Consider the following 20,087-nt stretch of genomic DNA (forward strand, 5'->3'; position numbering starts at 1 on the left):
AGCATAAATTCTACCTCCCTGGAGGCAAACTCAGTGTGAGAGGAGTAGAGCATGGCCCAAACGGGGCTTATGTTTCATTTCTTCCAACAACAGGGTATGACTTGTGGAAGCCGCTTCATTTGACTGTTTCAGCTGTGAATTGGGTGCTCACGGGACTATTTAGCCTGAGAATCAAGCGAACTAAGAAGGTGAGTGGGAGACCCACACTATGGGGACTGAAGTATTAGGTGAACAAACGGCCTGACACTGGAACGGCTGGTTCTAGGCCTGACAGTTGTGAGCAAGACGGCTGCTGGGTGTCTCCCCACTGCCCCCATCACACCGTGGAGACAGCTGTCTGGTTATAAGCAGGTCATGATTTGGAAAAGTAAAATTTTGAATTCGGGAACTCATCATGGCCATATCCAGTTTGGGGCTTTCACTGTGCTCTGTCTCTGGCTTTTTTTTTCTTTTGGTTTCTTTTTTCCCCCGCCCTTCCCATTCTACCTGGAAAGTCCCCACTTGAGCCCTGCCACCTCCAAACTGAAGTCTTTTGACTGCTAGAGCCCAGGCTTTCCCTTCATCATAGAGGGTGTAGTGTGAACACACGTAGACCAGCACAGCTGTCACATAGCTTCATGTCATTTTCTGAAAGCAGGGACCATGACTGCTTTCCTTGGATCCCCGCATTGGATACAAAAAGGGCCCTGTGGCAGATAGAAATATAGACAATGCAACATGGCATCCCAGTCTCAGGCAGTTTCCAAGTATTAACATTAGTCTTTTCTTCCTTCATGTATCTTAGTGACAGTTGGCCTCTGTTGTCTCACAAAGCTCAGTGCCAATGTTCATTTTCTGTAAATTATTTAATAAATACTTTGCTTTACATCAGGGTAACCCACGATAAAGCCATAGGAAACAAGAGCCACCAGCAGTGGTAGGATCAGAATACTTTAATAAGATATCAGTGTCAAAATACATTTCCTTATAAAGTTAAGCTCCCATATAGTAATAATGTTGTCAGTAGGAATTCGACAAAATAATAATGTACATGAACTCGTTACATTGACAGGTAAGGTTAATATTGAAGCTCGGAATATTTTTCAGAGTGTTTTTAGTAAAACTGCAAGGGTGAAATACCCTTAATGCTGAGGCAACACACACAGGAATCAAACACCAGTATTTACATATCAGTAGCCCTTCAAGTTCTATTGCCGTGTGTGGAACAAAGCTGTGGTGCTTAAGTATGATTTGGGCAACACAGTGAGTAGGTAATTAGATTTATAACTTAATTTCTTCTGAAATTTAAATTTTTTTAAGTTTTGTTTTTGGCAATAAATCCATCCAGGCTTACCCAATTCTTGGCCTGCTATGCATTGTGTGTGTGTTTCTAGAAACTTCTTCATTGTACCCACGACAGAAGAGTTCTGTGATTGGTATTTAAAAACCAAAAAGTATTGTCCCTCTTACCCAGTGAGTTAAAGTGCTCTGAGAACACTCTATTTCCAGTGCTTCCTACCTGTACAAGTCACTTCAAGTGACAAACAGACCTGGGGGAGGGCCTAAGGCGGGGGCTGTGCTGGAGGTCTGCCTGCTGCTCACCAGCAGGAGGCGCTGCACCTAGGCCTTGCAGGGCGATCCGAGGGCAGGAGGAGGAAGGGGCACTGGGATGGTCAGGACTAGCTGCACCTACCTTCTGCGTCCTCTAAGTCCAGCGCCACATGCTCCTAGGTGGTAAGCTGGGAAGACATGGACTGGATCACTACAACATTTCTGAATCCTTTCTTTCATGAATTCCCATCTAAACCATCTCATGGTAGTTCTGGAAATAGCCAAATGTGCCACAGAAAGCCCATTAGTCACATAGCTCAGTGTACTTGAAGGGCTAGCGACAGAACCTTAAGAAAAGTTAAAGCACTTCCTCTCCCTTAGATTTGCGCCCTCCCCCCAACCCATGATGTGCCATCTGACCCTCTTGGCAGCAATAATAATATATACATACATACATAATACATACAGAACATGAGGAGAAGACAGCTCGCAATGCTCCCACTTGATTCCACGCCTTTGATTGTTTGTCACGCCTATGGTATACCCCAAAAGCAAAAGCCAACAGCGCGGGACCTTGCGCAGTGTTAGTACAGGCCCATGGAGGTACTGTACAATTCTGCAGTGTCAGCAACACCAGGAAAGAGAAAATTAACAGCTTAAAAAAGATCTTAAAGTGATTTTGTGAGCAGGATTCCATTTCCGTTTCTAAGTTTTAGATATTACAAAGTACCCATATATATGATAAACACTTAACCCAGATATAAATTTTTTAAAAAACAACCTCAGTTATGGTTTTGAATAATAATTAAAAAAAAAATCCACTGAATGTGGGGGAAAAACACCAAACAGTTTAGGAAAAGCCACACTGTGCAACTTTCACAGATAACCACATACACTGGAGTTCATCCTTCACATTTCTTTTTTCCCCCAAAAGTCATAAAAATTAGAGCAAAGAGTTGGATTAAAAAAAAAAAAAAAGACTGAAATTTACAATATGGTGATTGGTTTTAAAAAAGAAAGGAGAAGGGCTGTGAGAGGGAGAGGCCACAAATCAAGCTTGGAAAGCAAAATTATTTGTTTTTCTTTGGCAACAACAACAAAATCTTTTTAGTTAAATGAAGCCAAAGCTTTCCCTACAGTAGAACAAACATACACCGAACTTGTTAGTATGACTGTGTGTGTGTGTGTGTGTGAGAGAGAGAGAAAGGCCTATGAATAATATAAATTAGAAGTAATTGAAGTTGAGGGGGAAAATCTTACAAAATTTAAGAACATTTTCATTGACAAAGTAAAACACAGAGGGTAAAACAATTGTGTATTTTAAAAATATGGATAATAAAATGAGCATCTTCCAAAAAAGGCCATTATTGGTGACTTGGGCAAGTTTGCCAGGTAAGTACATCTTGTAAAAAGTGTGTTGGTGTTAGAAATACCTAGTTGCAAAAAATGACAGAGAGTGAAGCTGGCAGGATGGCATTGGCAGGGGTGCCTGCCTGGTAGAAGGCTCTAGTTCAAGTGGCCTGGTCCAGGGCTCTGAGGAGGTCCCCTCCTTGCAGGAGCGTGGAGCTTCCTGGTACAGGAACGTTCACCTCACAGTCATATCTGGTCAATTCTGGCAGCATGTAGGGCTCAAACGAGGGCCCTAGCAGCCGGCTTGCCATTCCTGAAAGAATGATTGGCACCATATTTTAAAAACTCTAAGTCAAACATTTGGAAAACAGTCTATTTCTTAAGAGGCTAGCAGGGATGAGAAGGGCACATGCGGAGAGCAAGAGGCATTTTTCAGTTGTCATGACTTGGGGGTGTGGGTGGGGCAGCCATAATATCACTGTGTTTTTTCAATGTTCTTTCCTCAGTGACCTACTCCATGCTTAGAGGGTGGACCCAGCAGCGAACGTGTCTGCCTCTGGACCCATCTCACTAGGTGGGGTGCTAAGTCCCAGGGAAGAGAGGAAGTACACGATGTAGAAAGCAGCAAGAGGAGGGTTTTGGGGGGTTTGTTGGAGGAAGACCCCATGAAGGCTTCCTGGCCCCAAAGGAGGAGACATCAGTAAGAGTGTGTGTCCACCGTGCACTGGCAGCAGGGAGGAAAGACCCAGTGGAGACACGGAATTCTGAACCAGCTGCTGCCTGCACACACACTTGAGTGTGTGCTGTACCATACACACGTGTGCATGAATATGTATACATGCATCTGAACAGACATGCACATACAACTATGTGCACAAACATATATCCACATTGTAGCAGAGGGGCAAAGGGGAATCTCACAGCACCCAAACCCCACTAACCTGGAAGGGAGGCTTAGGTATCCATAGGACAGCCTGGAAGCCCTTCATTGGGCCCCTCTAATATGCGGTACCCACTTTCTCTTCCCTTGGCTTACGTGCAGCACCCGATCCCCGGGGCCCTCTTCCTCAGCCCTTTCCCAGGGTCCACACCTGCCTCCCCTACTCAACAGCGCGCCCTTTGTGGTTGGGGGTGGGTCTCACGTCTCTCTGTAGCCCCTACTGTAGCAATGGATACTTACCATTCCTTTCTAATCCCTCTTTCTTTTACTTTCTGCCAGAAATAATCTCCCTTGATTTCCATAGTTCAAGGAAACTTGTGGGTTCACAGAAGGAATATTAATGTTGGTTATCATTACTGAACACAAACCACACCAGAACTCAATCCTTTGAATGCAAAGTTCTCATTTAAATGTGTGGCTCGCTCTGTCCTCAAGCTGGTAAAGAGCAGAGCTGGAATTTAAGCCCAAGCTAAAGGGAGGCTCTAAAGCCTGGATTCTGAAGCACTGAACAGTAACTTGCCGCAAACCATACTGCTGAGGATATTGCCCTCTTTTAGGGCAGGGGTCTGGTACATTCCACCACAACCATGAATTACGTATGTTTATGCTAAGTAGCAACTTTTTCATGACAACATTGATGTTTTCAGACGGTAATAGACAAAGGAGGACCAGGAGAGAAGATGGACATCAGGTGACTAACCCTCCCAGAAGGCACAGCAGTGTGAACCCTCTCAGAACTTTCCAGGACACCCTCCCAGCAGCACGTTCTCTGCTCGGTTCCTGGCTGAACTCAGAGCGATGCCTCCAATGGTTAATGGGGCATTAGGCAATATGGTAGCATGAAGAACCGAGTAAAAGATGCAGGATAGCAGACTCTGGATCAAAAGAGCCCTAGACGTCACCTGAACGTTGGGAGGGTCCTTCTAAAGCCCTGTGGGCAGATAGCCTTCCAGCCCCTGCTGCACTCCTTCTAGGACAGACAGCTCACCCCTCTGAGGTAGTGGCTGTTCACGGCAGCAAGTAATCCTCGTACTGAGCAGAGACCAGCTGCTTTGTGATGTCCATCTCCTGGCCCTTACCCCTTTCACACACATCAGACTCCGGCAGGGGGTTCGAGTTCCTGAGCGCACCCACCTGACACCTTGTGAGCTGATGGCAGACTGTAGTCCTGGTACTGGAAGGCACAACACTGTGAGGGGAACCCGCTCTTGGCGTGCTCCCTGGGGCTCACGGCCGATGGTGGCTGTGGTGGTGGCAGGTGTCTCAGAGGCTGGCTCAGACCTCTCATGGGATTTGGGGTGAATTCATCTGAAAGATCAGTTGCAGAGTGAGGGACAGCGCCGAGCAGAAGGAGGAGACTGTGAAGCCCAGCATCCCTACTTCGTTCACCAAAGGTGCTCAGAGCCACCAGAACGAGAGCCAGCTCCCGGGGGCCTCCAAGCCCAGAGATTTCTGATGACATCATTTGAGCCAGAGTGGAAAGGGTAAGTTGGGTGTAGGGCAGGCAAGACAGGTGGTGAGTGACTGGAGGAACCAGGAAAGACCCCTGAATCCCTAGCCCTTCTACCTTCAAATGCCCTCTCCCACCCCGGTCCCCCAACCCTGCTGCTCACCATTGGGTATGTCCGCACTCAGCAGTTTGTCAGGCATCGAAGGGCAGTTCCCACAGCCCCTGAGATTCTTCATCCTTTTCCACATCAAATGTGAAGTGCTGCTTCCTGGAGGGTCCCCCTGGGTGTGGGAAGGGCAGATGTAGAGAGGGGAGGGCTTGAGACAACCAGATCTTCAGACTGAGTGGGGGGACGGGTGGGGAGGGGTGTGCTCAGAGCAGCTGTGCCTGGAATGGGGCTGATGCTTGCTCTCTATGAAAGGCCACCCCTCCCTGCTGCTCCCGGCCAGAAGTCTGAGCCTCACAGCAGTAAGAGAGCAACCACCAGCCTGGATCTCTGCTCTCAGCCCCGAGTCCCGCTCAGCTTGCCCCAAGGGCTGTGGAACCCACAATGGTACCAGTCAGGAGATGGCTCACCCCATTCATGTCTTGGAAGGCTTGCTCCTCATATTCCAGCTGTCGCTTCAGCTTCAGCTTGTTGGAGAGGGCTATCATGGCTGGGCTCATTGAGTCTGGGCCCTGAGGCCTGAAGCGCTTTGCAGACCTGCCAAGCCCAAGAGGGTGGGTCATGAGGGATTCTGGAGCCCCATGCCACCCAGTACCTTTACCTAATCTCAGGGCCCACAGATGGCCTTTAGAGAACTAATACTTATGACTGTGGTGGCTCTAAGACACAAAGAACAGAGTCTCAGAGGAGGTGCATAGGCTTAGAAGGGGCCTGAGATTCAGCTCTGCTACCTTCTCCAGCTTCCTGTGCCTGCTGAGATGCTGACAGTTCAAGTCACCTATACTTCTCTCCACACATTTCCAGCTGCCCGGCTGTACCCAGGCAGCTCTCAGGCCTGACCTTGTTTGCAGATGCCCAGCTAGGAAACATCAGGCTTTAGGAAGGTTTCTTCTGCCCTATCTCCCCCTGCGCTGCTTGAAGTGCTCCCACTGAGGACCAGTGAATCTGCTCTGTCAAGGGCAAGAGCCCCAGGGCTACATAACCAATGGGCTCCGGGAGCTGGAGGCCATGTGCCAAACATTGTGCCTTAGCACAGGGAGCTCCAGAGGTTAAAACGGGGCTCGTTTGGGAGATTTGAAGGAGTCAGGAGAAAGCAGGGCAGGAAAGGCAATGCCAGACCTTGAGCAGCCAAAAGGCAGAGGAAGGCCTGGGCATCTTTTCACTTTTCTCAACCAGGGCTTCATGAGAGAACTGAGGACATCATCTGTCAGGTAACTGTTTTGTGTTCTGTGGCTCAGGTAAGAAAGGCACTCTAAAGGGTGGTCTGATAAGAGAGACATCAGTGTTCAAGGCCTGGACAAGCCACTTCTTTCCCCTTTCCTGTCCTCAGTGCCCTCTCAGGCTCCTCTGGACCTGATAAAAACGTGGCCCACCCACGGCCGCACAGACCTTGGGGTGATCACCCCCATAACCTAAGCTCTTGGGTTTCCGCGAAGGGCTAACTGGAGGACCAGCCACTGTGGAGTGGAAGTTGGTGATGGGGAAGGAAGCCTGCCCCTCAGTGGGTGCTCCTGTGTCCCTTCCCTGTTCAGCACGAACTTTGCTGAAGCAGCCATGGGTCAGTGCCACTTACCTCTTCTTCAACATGGAAAGATGGTGTGAGGTGTCAGAGGGCTCCAACGGTGACGCCCCCATGGCCTCAGTGTGCGGATTCCCAATAGGCCACTTCGATGGCCTGAAATGTAAGGGTGGATCAGGGGGCCACTGTGTGTTGAATCTGCCCCCCAAAGAAGAGAGAGGGGTATTGGCCTGGCCATAGCACAGTGGCAGGGATGCCTTGCTCCCGCCATCAAAGAAGATGGAGGACATGGGCTGGTGCTCAGACTCTATATTCTTGCTTTCCAGCTGCTGCTGATACTTGTCCAGGAGGAAGGAGCCGTGAGAAGACATAGGGGCCAGTGGCTGGAAGATGTTTGTCATGGTACTGAAGCAGTGCTGGGGGGTGAACTGAGGGTTCTCCGGCAAGAGCCTCTCCTCTGGGCAGATGGGGCTTAGCTGGAAGTCTTCCCCATCCATGGGGATGTAGGGTGCCAGTGTCTCCAAGTCCAGCTCGTTGAAATCCATCTGAGGAGACACAGAGCAAAGACAAAGAAGCTCAGTGGTTGGCACTGCCTCACACACTACTCCATCTCAGCCCCTACCCCCCTGCCCCTGCTGTCATTCACCCAGGCACAGCTTGACAGGGGCACTGCCCTGCTCTAAGGCCTTTATGGGCTCCCTGTGGCCCACCAGGAGGAAACTCAGACTCCTCTTCTAGCCTTTCCATGTGGTTTATCCCCTCTTCAGCCTGTGCCACATGTCTCCACACCCCACTCAGACATCCCTCCACGACCTACTCTCGTGTCACTGCCCTCACCCGATCCGAAATGCCCTCCTCTCTATCTCACAGGGCCCCAGCAAATCCCACCTCTTCCACAAAGCCATCCCTGTCTACTTTGGCTAACAATGACTCCCCCGTCCCTGTCCTCCTGGGACACTTAGGCCTGTGGTACGCACAGCGGCTCCTGGAGAGCCAAGGGCAGCTTTGTTCTCTCTTCCTCATATGCCCCGACATAGGCCTAGACAGTCAGTGCCCAGGGTACATCTGTGGATTGCTCATAGAGGGATAGATGGCCACAGTGGTGGAGGGACTTTCATTTTAATCAGCGAGCCCTCAGAGACGGCCCCAAAGGTCCCGGTAGCATGATACGCACCACCGAGAATACTCACAGGTAGAGGCAGAAAAAAAGTTCCACCTTCAGCGAAGGACACCCTCCCTTGGAGGTTGCTGCTTAATGTATTAATAATTACAACTAAATGAAATGGTTAAAGAGCAGAAGCAGACAGTTATGATCAAGGGCTAACTAATAAATCCTGTAGAAGTTTAGAGGAGAGAGAAGGGAGGGCTGAGAGGGAAGGGCTGAAATAGGGACAGTTTTGCAGAACAGCTGCAACTTGTGCCAAGCAGGATAAAGATTCAAGCTGAGGAGCAAGGTAGACATTTGGATGAATAACACAGACGAAGCCAAACGGGAATTAATGGGTTTTCTGAAACATTTCCCACCCCCGCACCTCAGCCTTATTCACAGATTTTGCAAGAACATTTGGCCTTATGTAATAAATGCTTTCCTGAAAAGTTGCATGCAAATGAAAATTTATGAATCAGATGTTATTTTTAAATGCATTTAAAATAATAGTTATTTCAAAGAATCCTAAGGTGATTAAGGTTATTTCAAAGAATCCTAAGGTGATTTGTGAAGGGAGTAATTGTTCCTTATGCTTCTAAATGTCTCATACCTCTGGATGTACTGTTTACATGTTGGGCTTCCGTAAAGAAAGGTTCAGTCATAATTTTGGTTTCTGTGCACTAAGAAAGCTATCTCAGTAAGTAGGAGATAAATAAGGTGAGAGTTCAAAATGGCAGGCCTGGATTTGCCATACGTAAAGCAGCAGCAGTGGGAGAAGGGGACCGACACAGGCTCCAGTTCCCTGCACCCTCCCTCAGTTAGTGAGATGGCCTTGGCCAAGTATCCTCACTGTTCTCGGCAATAAAGGGACAAGACTGCAAGAATGGATATGAGGCTTCACTGCCACCAGCTGGCAGGCATGGCACACCACCCCTGCCTTCTCCATGGCCACCTACCTGGGTGCTGCATGGGTCCTTTGCCTCAGTATCCATGGCAAAGAGCTTCTCAATCACTTCAATCTTCAGGTCATCATTCAGAGACGTGTAATAGTCTTCAGGGCTGCTGGGCTGGGGGCCAGGAAGGAGGGTGACCATGTCAAGGGTATGACAGTGGTCTTCCCGAAGTCCAAGGTGCAAGGGGAAATACATTCTTGGACCCACAGATCAACTCCATTCCACTAGACAAGTACTTGTAGGGGGCCACTCCCTACAATCTGTGTGAATTAGGTCAATTCATCAACCTCTCTGAGCCTCAGTCTCCTCCTCGTAAAATGAGCCTATCTTCAGGAGTAAATGGGATAAAGGCCATGGCCTGCCAGTTCTAGAAACTGTACAGCTCTGTGCCCCAAGCAGGATGGTTACTGCCCTGCACAAGAATGGAGCTGGGGCTCAAAGCTCTGTGCGGCTCAGCCCCTGCCCTCAAGGAACTTATCAGTTAGATGGCAGTGGGGATGGATATGGACAGCAAACAAACAGCTGGGATACCTGGCAGGCAGGTAAATGTCACCACCTCTTTAGGGGTCTTTAGGATAACTTGAGTAGGAGGAGAGCAGTATTTCTGTCTGGACTGTCCAGCCATCTGGCAGTGGTCAGAAGAAGGAACCCACCCTTTCCAGGCCCTCATTCCAAGGGAGGCTTACCGTGGAGCAACTGCTGCTACTGGTGGCACTGGGGCTGGTGTTCCCTGGGGCAGCCACCTGGGGCATGGTGAAGGCGGGCAGGCTCTGGGCCTCGCTTTGGGCACCATGGCTCTTCAGTTCCTTGGCCCATGGTTGGCTCGGGAGCAGGATGGTCTCGCCATAGGCTGAGGACTCCTCGAAGCTCTGGTTCCCTGTGGAGACAAGGTCTGATTAACACCCACAACCACTGGGCTCAGTCCTGGGGCAGAGAAAGCCCAAAGATGCACAAGAAATCCTAAAGGGTCTGGAAGTCATGACTGGGGCTAGGCCGTTAGCACTCTGAGGCTTAGCTGGGACAAACGGGCTGCCTTTCAAGAGGACACCCCTCCTGTAGCATTTCACTTTCAGAGACTAAATGTATGAGGAGTGTTCTTCCTTGAAGAGCAATCCAGAATGTAGATGAGGAGGTTATGAGAGGAGAATTGGGCAATTTGCCTCAGTACTACCACAAAAGAAGGAAACTACAAGACCTCTCAACCCAGGACTGTTCTTTATGATTCTCTAAAGTTGTGAGTCTCGACCTCTCAAGAACACATCCAAAGGGGCCAAGACAGTTCAGAGAGAGCACATGGAGGAGCACTTGTTCCCCCAGCAGCCACGGCAAGGCTATGGGTCACACACTGGGGAGGAAGGGGCCCCCAGGTACACATGAAGGGAGCTTCCAGCAAGGGAGTGGGATAGGACCTGAAATCTCTGTCTGAGGCCACCAGGACTCAACGTTCCCATAGGACAGGCATACATTTTAAAGAAGTAGAACCTATGAGGGCTAAATTTGGGCCAGAATATTTTCTCCATCCAAGTTTCTGGAATTATCTCTCCCCATATTATTTTATCCTACCCTTCTGCCTCAATAAGCAATGTGTCCCTCAAGGCCAAGTAGAGATCAGCCCTCTTTGTGGAATCGTGCTAGTGGCCTTGGAGCAGATCTCTTGCTGTCCCCCTCTCATCTCAGATTCCCACTGCCTGTGGGCCAGATGGGACTCCTCAGGAGGGGTTCCTCCATCACCCCGCCTGGTTCAACACTTTACGAGGTCAGAAATAGGACCATCTTACTCCGAAGTGAGGTGGGTGCATGTGTTGCACCCGGCACAGTCTGCCCACGAACAGATCCTTAGCAAGACTCAGGGAAGGGACAGCGTAGCTCTGGTTAAGGAATAGCTGTAGTCAGGGTGGCCTGTTACGGTAAGAACCTCCCCCACTCAAAGAGGGTTCGATGGGCCCCGGCTCAGCTGAGAAGCACCCACCGAAATCCAGGGAAATGATGGTATCTCCCGCAGTGGGAGCCAGCTGGGCCAACTCCTCAGGCTCCTCCTTCAGCTTGGTGAACAGGAAGTTACTCTTCTCAGACATAGTCAACTCGCCACTGTTGTCGAAGATGCTGCTCATGGCCATCAGGTGCGGCTTGAACAGGGATTCCGTCTGGTCCATGGAGAATACCACGTCGTTCTTCTCAATCTCACTAAAGGGACAAGAGGGGGCTTCAGTCCAGTCACATTTTCTAGCAAAATCCATTTGCTCCCCAGACACATGGAAATGCAGTGGCTAAGCCTTTCAACCTAACACATGGGTATGGACACTGTGTGTCCGCATTTTGTAAAGAACCATGCAAGGGAAATTTGAGTTGAGGTCGGGGTGTGGAGAGTACCGTCTGACTATGTATTGTCTTGGATGCTATTTTATTGTCAGACGCTGCATGGTGTATATGGGTTTGAAGATTTTTATTTCACCCTAGCAATGACTTTATTCAGCTTTCTCCCCAGGTGTGACAGAGTGAAGGTGTTACATCTTCTTTCCCAAAACACACAAACGATTCTCTTCCCTTTCTCCCCCTTCAGAAAATACTTGTTAAGTGATGACTATGTTCTATCTGCCTCCCTATGCGGGTCAAAGGCATGTCCTAGATGACACACCAGGGGGAAGGGGCAGAAAAAGCACTGTCCAAGGGAAACCCCAAGCGTCACACTGTTCCTGAGACATCCACAAAGCCCTCTGGGTCATACGGGTCAGTGCTGCAAAGAGCTCACAAAGAGCCCTCGGAGAAGCTGGGCATCCCCTGGGCCTGCGTTCTCCGTCTGGGGAGCTCGGGCACCTTGCCCCCTGCCCACCCACTGGCCCTCACACACTCACCTCAGGACATAGTTCACACACATGATGCACTGGGGCTGCAGGTTGCGAGGATTGTAGATGACTGTCCCCTGTGTCTCTAGCCACACGTAGCCGCCGTGCTTTGCCAGCATCCGGTACTGGCCGCTCACCACCTGGCCCTTGGTGCACACTAGGGAAGGAGAAATGGAGCCCGAGGTCAGGGAAGCGGGGGAGTGGAGACCCCACTGGAAGTGCCATCTGGGGGGGAACGGACAAGACTAGGTGCTAGACCGTGCGACTGGGGAAAGTGAGCTGGAAGGGCGCTTAGAGATCATCTCACCCAACTCTTCATGTTAAATACAGAGAAAGGAGGGCCAGATGGGATTTAAGGACTTGCCCAAGGCTGTCCGCTGAGGGAGTGGCTCATTGCCAATCCCTTGAGAAGTGGCTGGCCAACCTGCTCAGCTGTAAAAGGAACCAAGAACAGCATTGGCCCCACTTTTCCCCTAGGGTTCAAGGACAGGAAGCCCCCCACAGGGGATGCCAGGAAGAGCCTCATCTGTGTGTATGAGGGGAAGGGGGAGGACCTATTTGGAAACCGCTTGAAGAAACCCCTTCTTAGGGCAGCCTTTTGTAGCAGACCCGCTACCAAGACTCACTTTACGAATAAACGCAGTTTAAAAAAAACCCAATATCCTTGATTGCTTCAGGTCATCTGTCAGGCCTGCCACCTTAGAGCCACAGAAGGTTTGTGACTCATAGCAAAGGCAGAGGGTAGGCCCTCGGCCCCCAGCTGAGGCTGAAAAAGGGCTGGGCCCCCAGAAGACTACACTCAGTCTCTTCAAAAGCTGTGGATAAGTCCTTCCTGCTCCTCCTTCTCCCAGCTGCCCAGCTAGGCTGCCTACATATGACTTGGATCCAATTCCAGATTGTTCTAAATGTTTGTTTGATATTCGTTTTTACTGTATAAAAGCATGGAGGAAGGGACCTCACATCCCAGCACCTCTTCTCCCCAAGTCCAGAATGTTCTATCTGCTCCCATTAAAAATGAATCAATAAATCTCTTTAAATGAAAGTCTACTGATGTTAGAATTTCTGGTAGCTTTCCAAACTGCCCCACTTACTTCATTCTTTGGGAATTCATTCTTCAGAATCCCAATTCAGAAATCCCCAAATCACAGAGAATTGTAAAGAAGCATGATGGAAGAATCAGGAAATCTTGCTAGCATGGGGACTTTGGGAAAAGAACAATTACGCTTGGGTTTGGTTTCCTTGCCTGTAAAATGGGGTATTGATAACAATAATAATAGTAATGACAATAATTACCATTATTAGCTACGCAGTATACCATACCTGATTGTACTGAGGGCTAAATCTGCCTGGCTGGCTTATCAGGTACAAGAATGTTGACTGAACGTTACCGACAAATGCTATATAGGAAAAGCCACCTCTTCCCTAAAGTTACTATAATAAAATGGATAACGCTCAGGCCCTGTCACATTTCCAGGTCACGTTTGTAGATAATGTCGTGAGGGGCCCTGTGGGAGAATATCCAGATTCTCCTGGTAGGCTAGTGGGCCACCTCGCCATTCACCACCCCTGTGTGGTTCAGAAATGCAGCTCTGTTCACACTAATTTATGTCTTCTTGGTACATACTACCCTTTTCAAAAATGTAACAAGTACCTCCAAGGTACAGGAAATACCATAACTCACAGGTATATAGTGCTTTTCACGGTTCAAAACTGTCTCAAGACTAATTCATGTCTGCAAAGCAATAATAACAGTGCTTGGCACATAAAGCATCAATAAAGACTGTTACTGTTACCGTCACCTCACTTCGGACACAAGAACACCATGAGGTATCTTATTATTCTTGTTTTACACCTGAAGAAACTGAGGCTCAGAACTATTGAGTAATTTGCTGCAAGGCCCTCATCAGTGGAAACAGTAGACAAGATTATAGTCCAAAGTAAAGACTCCTAGTCTAAGCTTGTTTTGGTTAGCTTTTCATTTTTTAAAGCCAACTTCAGTGAGGTTTAATTTATCTTCAATAAAAAAGGCACCCATGTAAAGCATACAGCTCAGTGAGTTTTGACAAATGTATACACCCTTGTAACTATCACCACAATCAAAGGAATGGGACTTTTCCATCAACGCCCCCCCCCCCAATTCCTTATGCCTCTTGACGGTCAATCCCGGTCCCAGGCAATCAGGGCTGTGTTTTCTGTTACTCTACATGGAAATGCTCTTTTCTCCATTTGCATATAAGTGGAATCATACAAGACTATGTACTCTTGTGTCTGGCTTCTTTGCACTCAGCATGTTTTCCAGAGTCCTCATGTTGTTGCAGGGATTCACGGTTTGTTCCTTTTCATAGCTAAGTGGTATTCCATTGTATGGATGTACCGTAACTAGGTTATCCATTCACCTGTCAATGGATGTTTGTTTTCAGTGTTCGGTTATTATGACTAAAGTTGCTATAAACATTTGTGTACACATGTTTCCACAGACACGTATTTTCATTTCTCGTGGGTGCAGCTAGGAGTGCCATGGCTGGGTCATATGCTAAGTATATGTTTACTTTTAAGAAGCTTCCAAGTTATTTTCCCAAGTGGTTGTATTATTCTAATCTTTAAAAAAAAAAAATCTATTGGGACTCTGTGTTATCGGGAGGCTAGAGATCACCTTCTTTTGACATGAGGAAAACAAGGCCAGAGGGATTGTGACCTGTTTGTCATCACCCAGGATGATAGCGACTCGGTCTGGGCCAGACAACAGTCTGGTGGCTCCTAGCCCAGCACTCTCTGACTACATTTTCCTGAGCAACAATTCGCTGGGAAGACTAAACTGGCTGTTGCCTCTGTCTAGAACCATCATGGACTCTTCGGCCAAAGAAATAACTTCTGTCCTCCCTGACTTCACTTTATCTGCACCACCGAGGCTTCCCTGCTGCCGTGAAATGATTCTTGCACAATTTCAAGTGGCTGGAGTTAACTTATTTAGACGGTTCTTAATGCAGACAAAATTCAGGGCTTTTTTTCTTCTTGATTAAACAGTGCAGTGAGCAAAGGTTTTAACTGCATTTCTAGCGATTGCAGGCGAGGGCCTGCTGTCAGTAGAATATAATTATGCCTGCCTTCTAATCATCTGCTCATTAATGCCAGCCTTGGTGAGGGGCCTGCTACTTGGTAGATAGGCTTTTTATGGCCTTTAATCTTGTTTTCCTAAGAGCACATAATGTCCTCACACAACAAAGAGAAACCAACCCCTCCCCTCTGAGAGTAACAACAGTATAAATTACTAATCCATTTGGAAATGATGGCTTTCAATTATCTAAATCTGGTTTGAGGGCTGAACTTCCCCAGCAATTTCAACAGTAAATGTTCAGAGGCTAAGACATACATACGTGCCGAAATTCGGGATGCTGGTGTGTCAATGTAGACCAGCCTCAAACCTGGGCCTCCAGCTGTTACACAGCATGAGTTTGGGTCTGTGGTGCAATTGTATTTGCACAAATCCAATGAGAGGGAGAGTGAGAGAGAAGGAAGGAGGGAGAGGCAGGCGCAGGGGCGGGGGACGCTTTTGTTTTAGCCGGCATTAACCCAATTTCCAACCCACGAATATTTCCCTTTGCTGGGTTTGGGTTTGCTGGCGAGGTACAGGCCTCTAAGCTGACAGCAGCTTTACTTGGTTCCACCAGGGGAAGAAGGGAGCCTGTGATTTCTGTTTGGGCTGTGAATTACCTTGAAGTGCACCTAATGCTTAAATACACTGATTCGATAAAAAAATGTCATATTTTCCCTGGAGTCAGCAGAAAACTTACATGACAAATTTTTATCCCAGCTTGTTTTTAGGAACCAAAGCTTTTCTAAGAAGAAGAAAGAAAAAAAAAATCCTTTACATAGAGAGCAGTCATCATTTTTGCTTCCTTGGAAAGGAGTTCCCATCCCAGAAGACAAAGTATAATACTGTCTTCCAAGAATTCCCAGAAACTTTTACTGTTATCCCTGCTTCGACTTCACCTTTGGCTGAGAAGAAAAGCTGGACTTTCCCCCTATTTTACATCTAAAGGAGGGAAGGCCCAGAAAATCCAGCTCTGGGGAATCAGTGGGGCAGCTGAGCTGGAGCCCAGGACCCTAAGTCCCTGTGTCACGATGACTTTGGGAGCAGGAACAGTCACGGACCAGAAGAGCACGGGGGGGGGGGGGGGGGAACAAAGTGAAAGCTGGAAGCACATTCTATAATTTCAAAGCTGAGGCAGGGTCACTGCCAGTCTTGCGGGCTGGACACACAAGAACACCTCCCCCTCCCTCCCCATCCCTGGGTCCCTAAATGTGGCTGAATTGAGATTGTTTATTATATATTCACTTATTTGCCAGACAGCAACTTCTCAGTGAGAAACTTCTCTGAGATATCATCAAAGGGCCTTGTTTGTGGCATGGTCAGATGAACCCCAAAAGTCATGAGGAAGAGGCAGAGAAACCTGTTAGAAAGAGAAGACCTCACTCCATTAGAGACTATTGACGGTGCTCACATAAGCTCATGGGTTGCTGATCTGATAGCTTCTCTGAACTTCAGCTGTCCTAATCTTGGGATAGAGGAATGGATTTAGGAATAATGAGCAAATAGCTGTACTTCCATTTTCCTCATTGCCACTTCAAGCTACAGCTACTCTTGAGAGCCCCAGATCAGCAGAGCCACTGGGAATCTTCCTAGATTTACCTTCCCATTTTTAATCCTTTAATAATCCTCTCAGCACCTCTGCTTGTACCACTGTGGATACTTATTTTGAAGCATTCTTCCCCAAATATGTGTTTTGCCCTTGGGTTTATCATTCATTTAGTACCTGTACTGTACCTGACACTAAGCTAGACACTATAGCTAAAGGTATGAGCCACCTGGCTTCCGCAGAGCCCAGCCCCTTCCCCGCAAGAAATGAGATCCCTTAGGGTAGATATCAATCCTATCAATTTCTATGACCCTCAGTGGGCCAAGTATAGGGTTATAAATCCAGAGTCCTTGCAGGTTAATAGGCTGTAGACTCAAGAAAATGGTCTTGGATCACCTGTAAATGGGAAGACTGACCTAAGAATATGGTCAAATGAATGCACTAGAACTGCCCTGTCCAATATGGTGGCCACTAGCCAAGTGTAGGTAATTAAATTTTAAAAATTCAGTTCCTCAATTGTACTAGACATATTTCAAGTACTGTATAGGTCACAGGTGGACTACACAGATGTAAAACATTTCCATTGCAGAAAGTTCTATTGGACAGTCCTGTTCTACAGTCTTTCATAACTCAGGTTTCTTACAAGCTGAAAAGCACCGTTTCCATTTGCCATCACTGGGTTATCTGGACAGCCTCCTACCACTGAGCAATCTTGATCCAGCCAGCAAACTCTTCGAGAACCATGTCTATCTCAACACATCTATTAAATTTGTACCCTACTACCTTCCCCTCTGTTTAACTCAATTTTCCCCTATCCTTCAAGGTGTCCACTCAAATGCTCTATCCTTTTCTTTCCTGAACTTTCCCAGCCCTTCTCTTCTCTGAATGGATATACTTGCTTCTGCAGCACATAACCCAAGGTGATTACATGTTGTCTTGTGTTACTCGCTACAGGGCTGTCCCACAGAGCTGTGCAGACTGCAGACTGTTGACTCTGCAAGGGTGCTCAGCAGAGGCTGTATGTGGAGTCTGAGATCCAGCCCACCTTCCATTCTCCCAGCTGTATGCTTTGGTGCGGGTGTGTCCCCTAGAGGAATAGGTCCTTCTCCTAATTTGCATGAAGGTGTACTATAGGCTGGTGGCAGCCTTGGTACTCTAACCATCCTGACGGCATGAATCTTTCTGCTGCACAAGATGGTGGCTCTATGAAGGAAGTGACCAGGTCTTCTCCTGTCTCACTAGTCACACCCCACTCAAGGCCAAATTCCACAGAAACAAGGGAGCCACACAGGGTACCCCATGAACTTACAGTTCTGGTGACTTTTGGTCATGTTCTCTGAGTCCAGTGCATGGTAAAACTCATAGGCTGAGCGGCCGAGAAGCTCCTCTGGGTGGTAACCAACCAGTTCTGTGATTCTGAAAAATATATTAGGAAAAAAAATTGTGGGAAAAGAAAACATACGAATGTAGACAGAGGTTCAAGGAGCTATATAAACCCAGAAGGTAAATCAAATGCACCATATTCAGATGAAAACACTCCAGGCTTCCTGGTCACACCACTGAGGCAAGCAATAAAAACATGGTGGTCAACCTGCAACTATGGGTCTACCCAACCTCCACTCTTCCTGCCCTTCCTGAAATCATGTTTGGGGAAGAAGGAAAAGCACTTCCTCAGGGGATGCCCTACCCTCCCAACCCTAATATACACATATGCCGAGTCTCCAACAACCATTGGAAGGGGTTCTCAGTCCCTACTCCCCAGTTTTTGCAGATGAAGGGGTAGAGATCCAGAGATGGATGACAATTTGCTTGATATTCACATGTGTCCAGGGATCAGAGCAAGAATGAAAACCAGGATCTCCTGATTACCTACTAGATCAAGTTTAATCTGATAGAGGGTGATATAAATGAAAAGTGAAAATTACATGGCCCCAAGTGGGGAAAAGCATAGAGATGACATTTGTCTATGTGTGAACCACAGAGTAAGTGAGGATGAACCCCACACATGGAGAACCCCATCTGTGCTTAAAGCTTCACTCCTCTGAGTGCTTCTCCTCATGTCCTGCCTGGTGACCTCAGATTCCTCTTGGACATGGAGTCTGCCTTACATGGGTTCTTCTACTCATCCCCTACAGGAGGGAGGGCAGGAGTTGCTGAGAGAAGAAATGCAAAATCACAGTTATAGAAATGTGCCTCCTCATTACACTTTCTGGTAAACAGGAAGCTCTGAAATGACAGGGCTTGGCTGTCCCAAATGTCCCTTGCTTCATCTTATAAGGTGTCCGTTGTTGATGGGAAGTGGGCAGAGAAAAGGCAAATGTGGAGCACCATGAAGAATCACCTAACACTCCAAGGACCCTTTGCTCTGTACTGGAGTCATTAAAATAAACAAGCCCTGCCCAAGATTAACCACTATCCCATGTCACACCTAAATACAGAGGGTGCCAAAAAGATGTATACACATTTTAAGAAAGGAAAAAAAAACTGCATTAAAATTGTAATATCTAATATAGACCAATAACAAAAGATAACAAGCTACGTTTGACTTCTGCAATTACAAGAGGTGCTCAAAGTGGTTACCATCAGCATAATTTTAATATAGTCTTTTTCCTTTCTTAGAATATGTATACATTTTTTGGCTCCCTCTGTATTATTTTTCATAATCTTTGTTATTTCATGCATTTTTCTTATGGGCTCATTGTCTTGTTAATTTGGCCTATCACAAGTTAGAAGTGATGCTATTCTCATCATTCTAACCTCTATTTCAGAATGCATGACTTTTAGCTATGGCCTCATTATTCATCTATGTTGGAGACGAATAATACGGAGAGGACAGCAGAAGTGAAAGCAGGAGTTGTTCCTTGGTTTCCTGTCTCTACTCTCACTCCTCTTCCAAATGATTGCCTACATCTATCAGAATAAATCATCCTAAAATATTATTTCCATCATGGCATTCCCCTACTTAAACATCCTCAGCTTTCCCTATTACCAACCACATCAGAGTAAAGAAACTCTCTGCCTAACTTCCAAGTACCCCTAGCACCTAGTCTCTATCTTCTAAACAATTTGATTTGCAGCTCTCTCTCAGCTTGTCTTGTACCCTCTGCCTGGCGGATTCCTCTCCCCACAGTCCCTTGATGCCTCTCCTCTTCTCCCGTTTTCTAAGCCTTGACTATGGCAGGGCCAGCTTAAGGCTTCACCTTCTCCGAAAGCCCGCTCCAATTCCTCTGCCAATGTCTCCTCATGAAGTCCTCACAGGTGAATACAACATCACAGAGAATGATGTACTTGTCTCTCCACATCCTAGGCTATCAGCTTCTGAACTCAGGGACCATTTTCTCCTTTGGCCTCCCTTCCATGGGTGCTCAGCAAATACTTGGGTTGCTGGACTGATTCTGTCTTAGGACCTGAGGTTCATCCACAGCACTGTCTATCCCAGCACTGCTAAGAAATCTGGATACCAATGTTCTACTTTTCCTCCAAGAACTGTCTCAATGCCTGCTGGTGCACACACACACAGCCCTGAGCAGAACCCCTCATGATATTCAATCT

The 20,087-nt window shown here is 47.5% G+C and overlaps 1 protein-coding gene across 1 annotated transcript in view; it reads right to left on the reverse strand.

The window, feature by feature from the left end:
- Nucleotides 1-917: 917 nt before the first annotated feature.
- The window catches only part of EPAS1 (endothelial PAS domain protein 1), an 84,196-nt gene continuing 65,026 nt past the window's right edge, over nucleotides 918-20,087 (reverse strand). The window contains exons 7-16 of the mRNA XM_081068703.1: nucleotides 17,845-17,951; nucleotides 11,908-12,055; nucleotides 11,025-11,239; nucleotides 9,742-9,932; nucleotides 9,059-9,169; nucleotides 7,010-7,500; nucleotides 5,847-5,973; nucleotides 5,434-5,551; nucleotides 4,955-5,128; nucleotides 918-3,193 (exon numbers count right to left, since the gene is read on the reverse strand). Coding sequence (XP_080924829.1) covers nucleotides 3,042-3,193; nucleotides 4,955-5,128; nucleotides 5,434-5,551; nucleotides 5,847-5,973; nucleotides 7,010-7,500; nucleotides 9,059-9,169; nucleotides 9,742-9,932; nucleotides 11,025-11,239; nucleotides 11,908-12,055; nucleotides 17,845-17,951 — 1,834 coding nt within the window. The 3' untranslated portion in view covers nucleotides 918-3,041. The remainder of the gene's footprint in view (nucleotides 3,194-4,954; nucleotides 5,129-5,433; nucleotides 5,552-5,846; nucleotides 5,974-7,009; nucleotides 7,501-9,058; nucleotides 9,170-9,741; nucleotides 9,933-11,024; nucleotides 11,240-11,907; nucleotides 12,056-17,844; nucleotides 17,952-20,087) is intronic.

This window comes from Rhinolophus hipposideros (assembly GCF_964194185.1).
Source record: "Rhinolophus hipposideros genome assembly, chromosome: 12".
Classification (NCBI taxonomy): Eukaryota; Metazoa; Chordata; class Mammalia; order Chiroptera; family Rhinolophidae; genus Rhinolophus; species Rhinolophus hipposideros.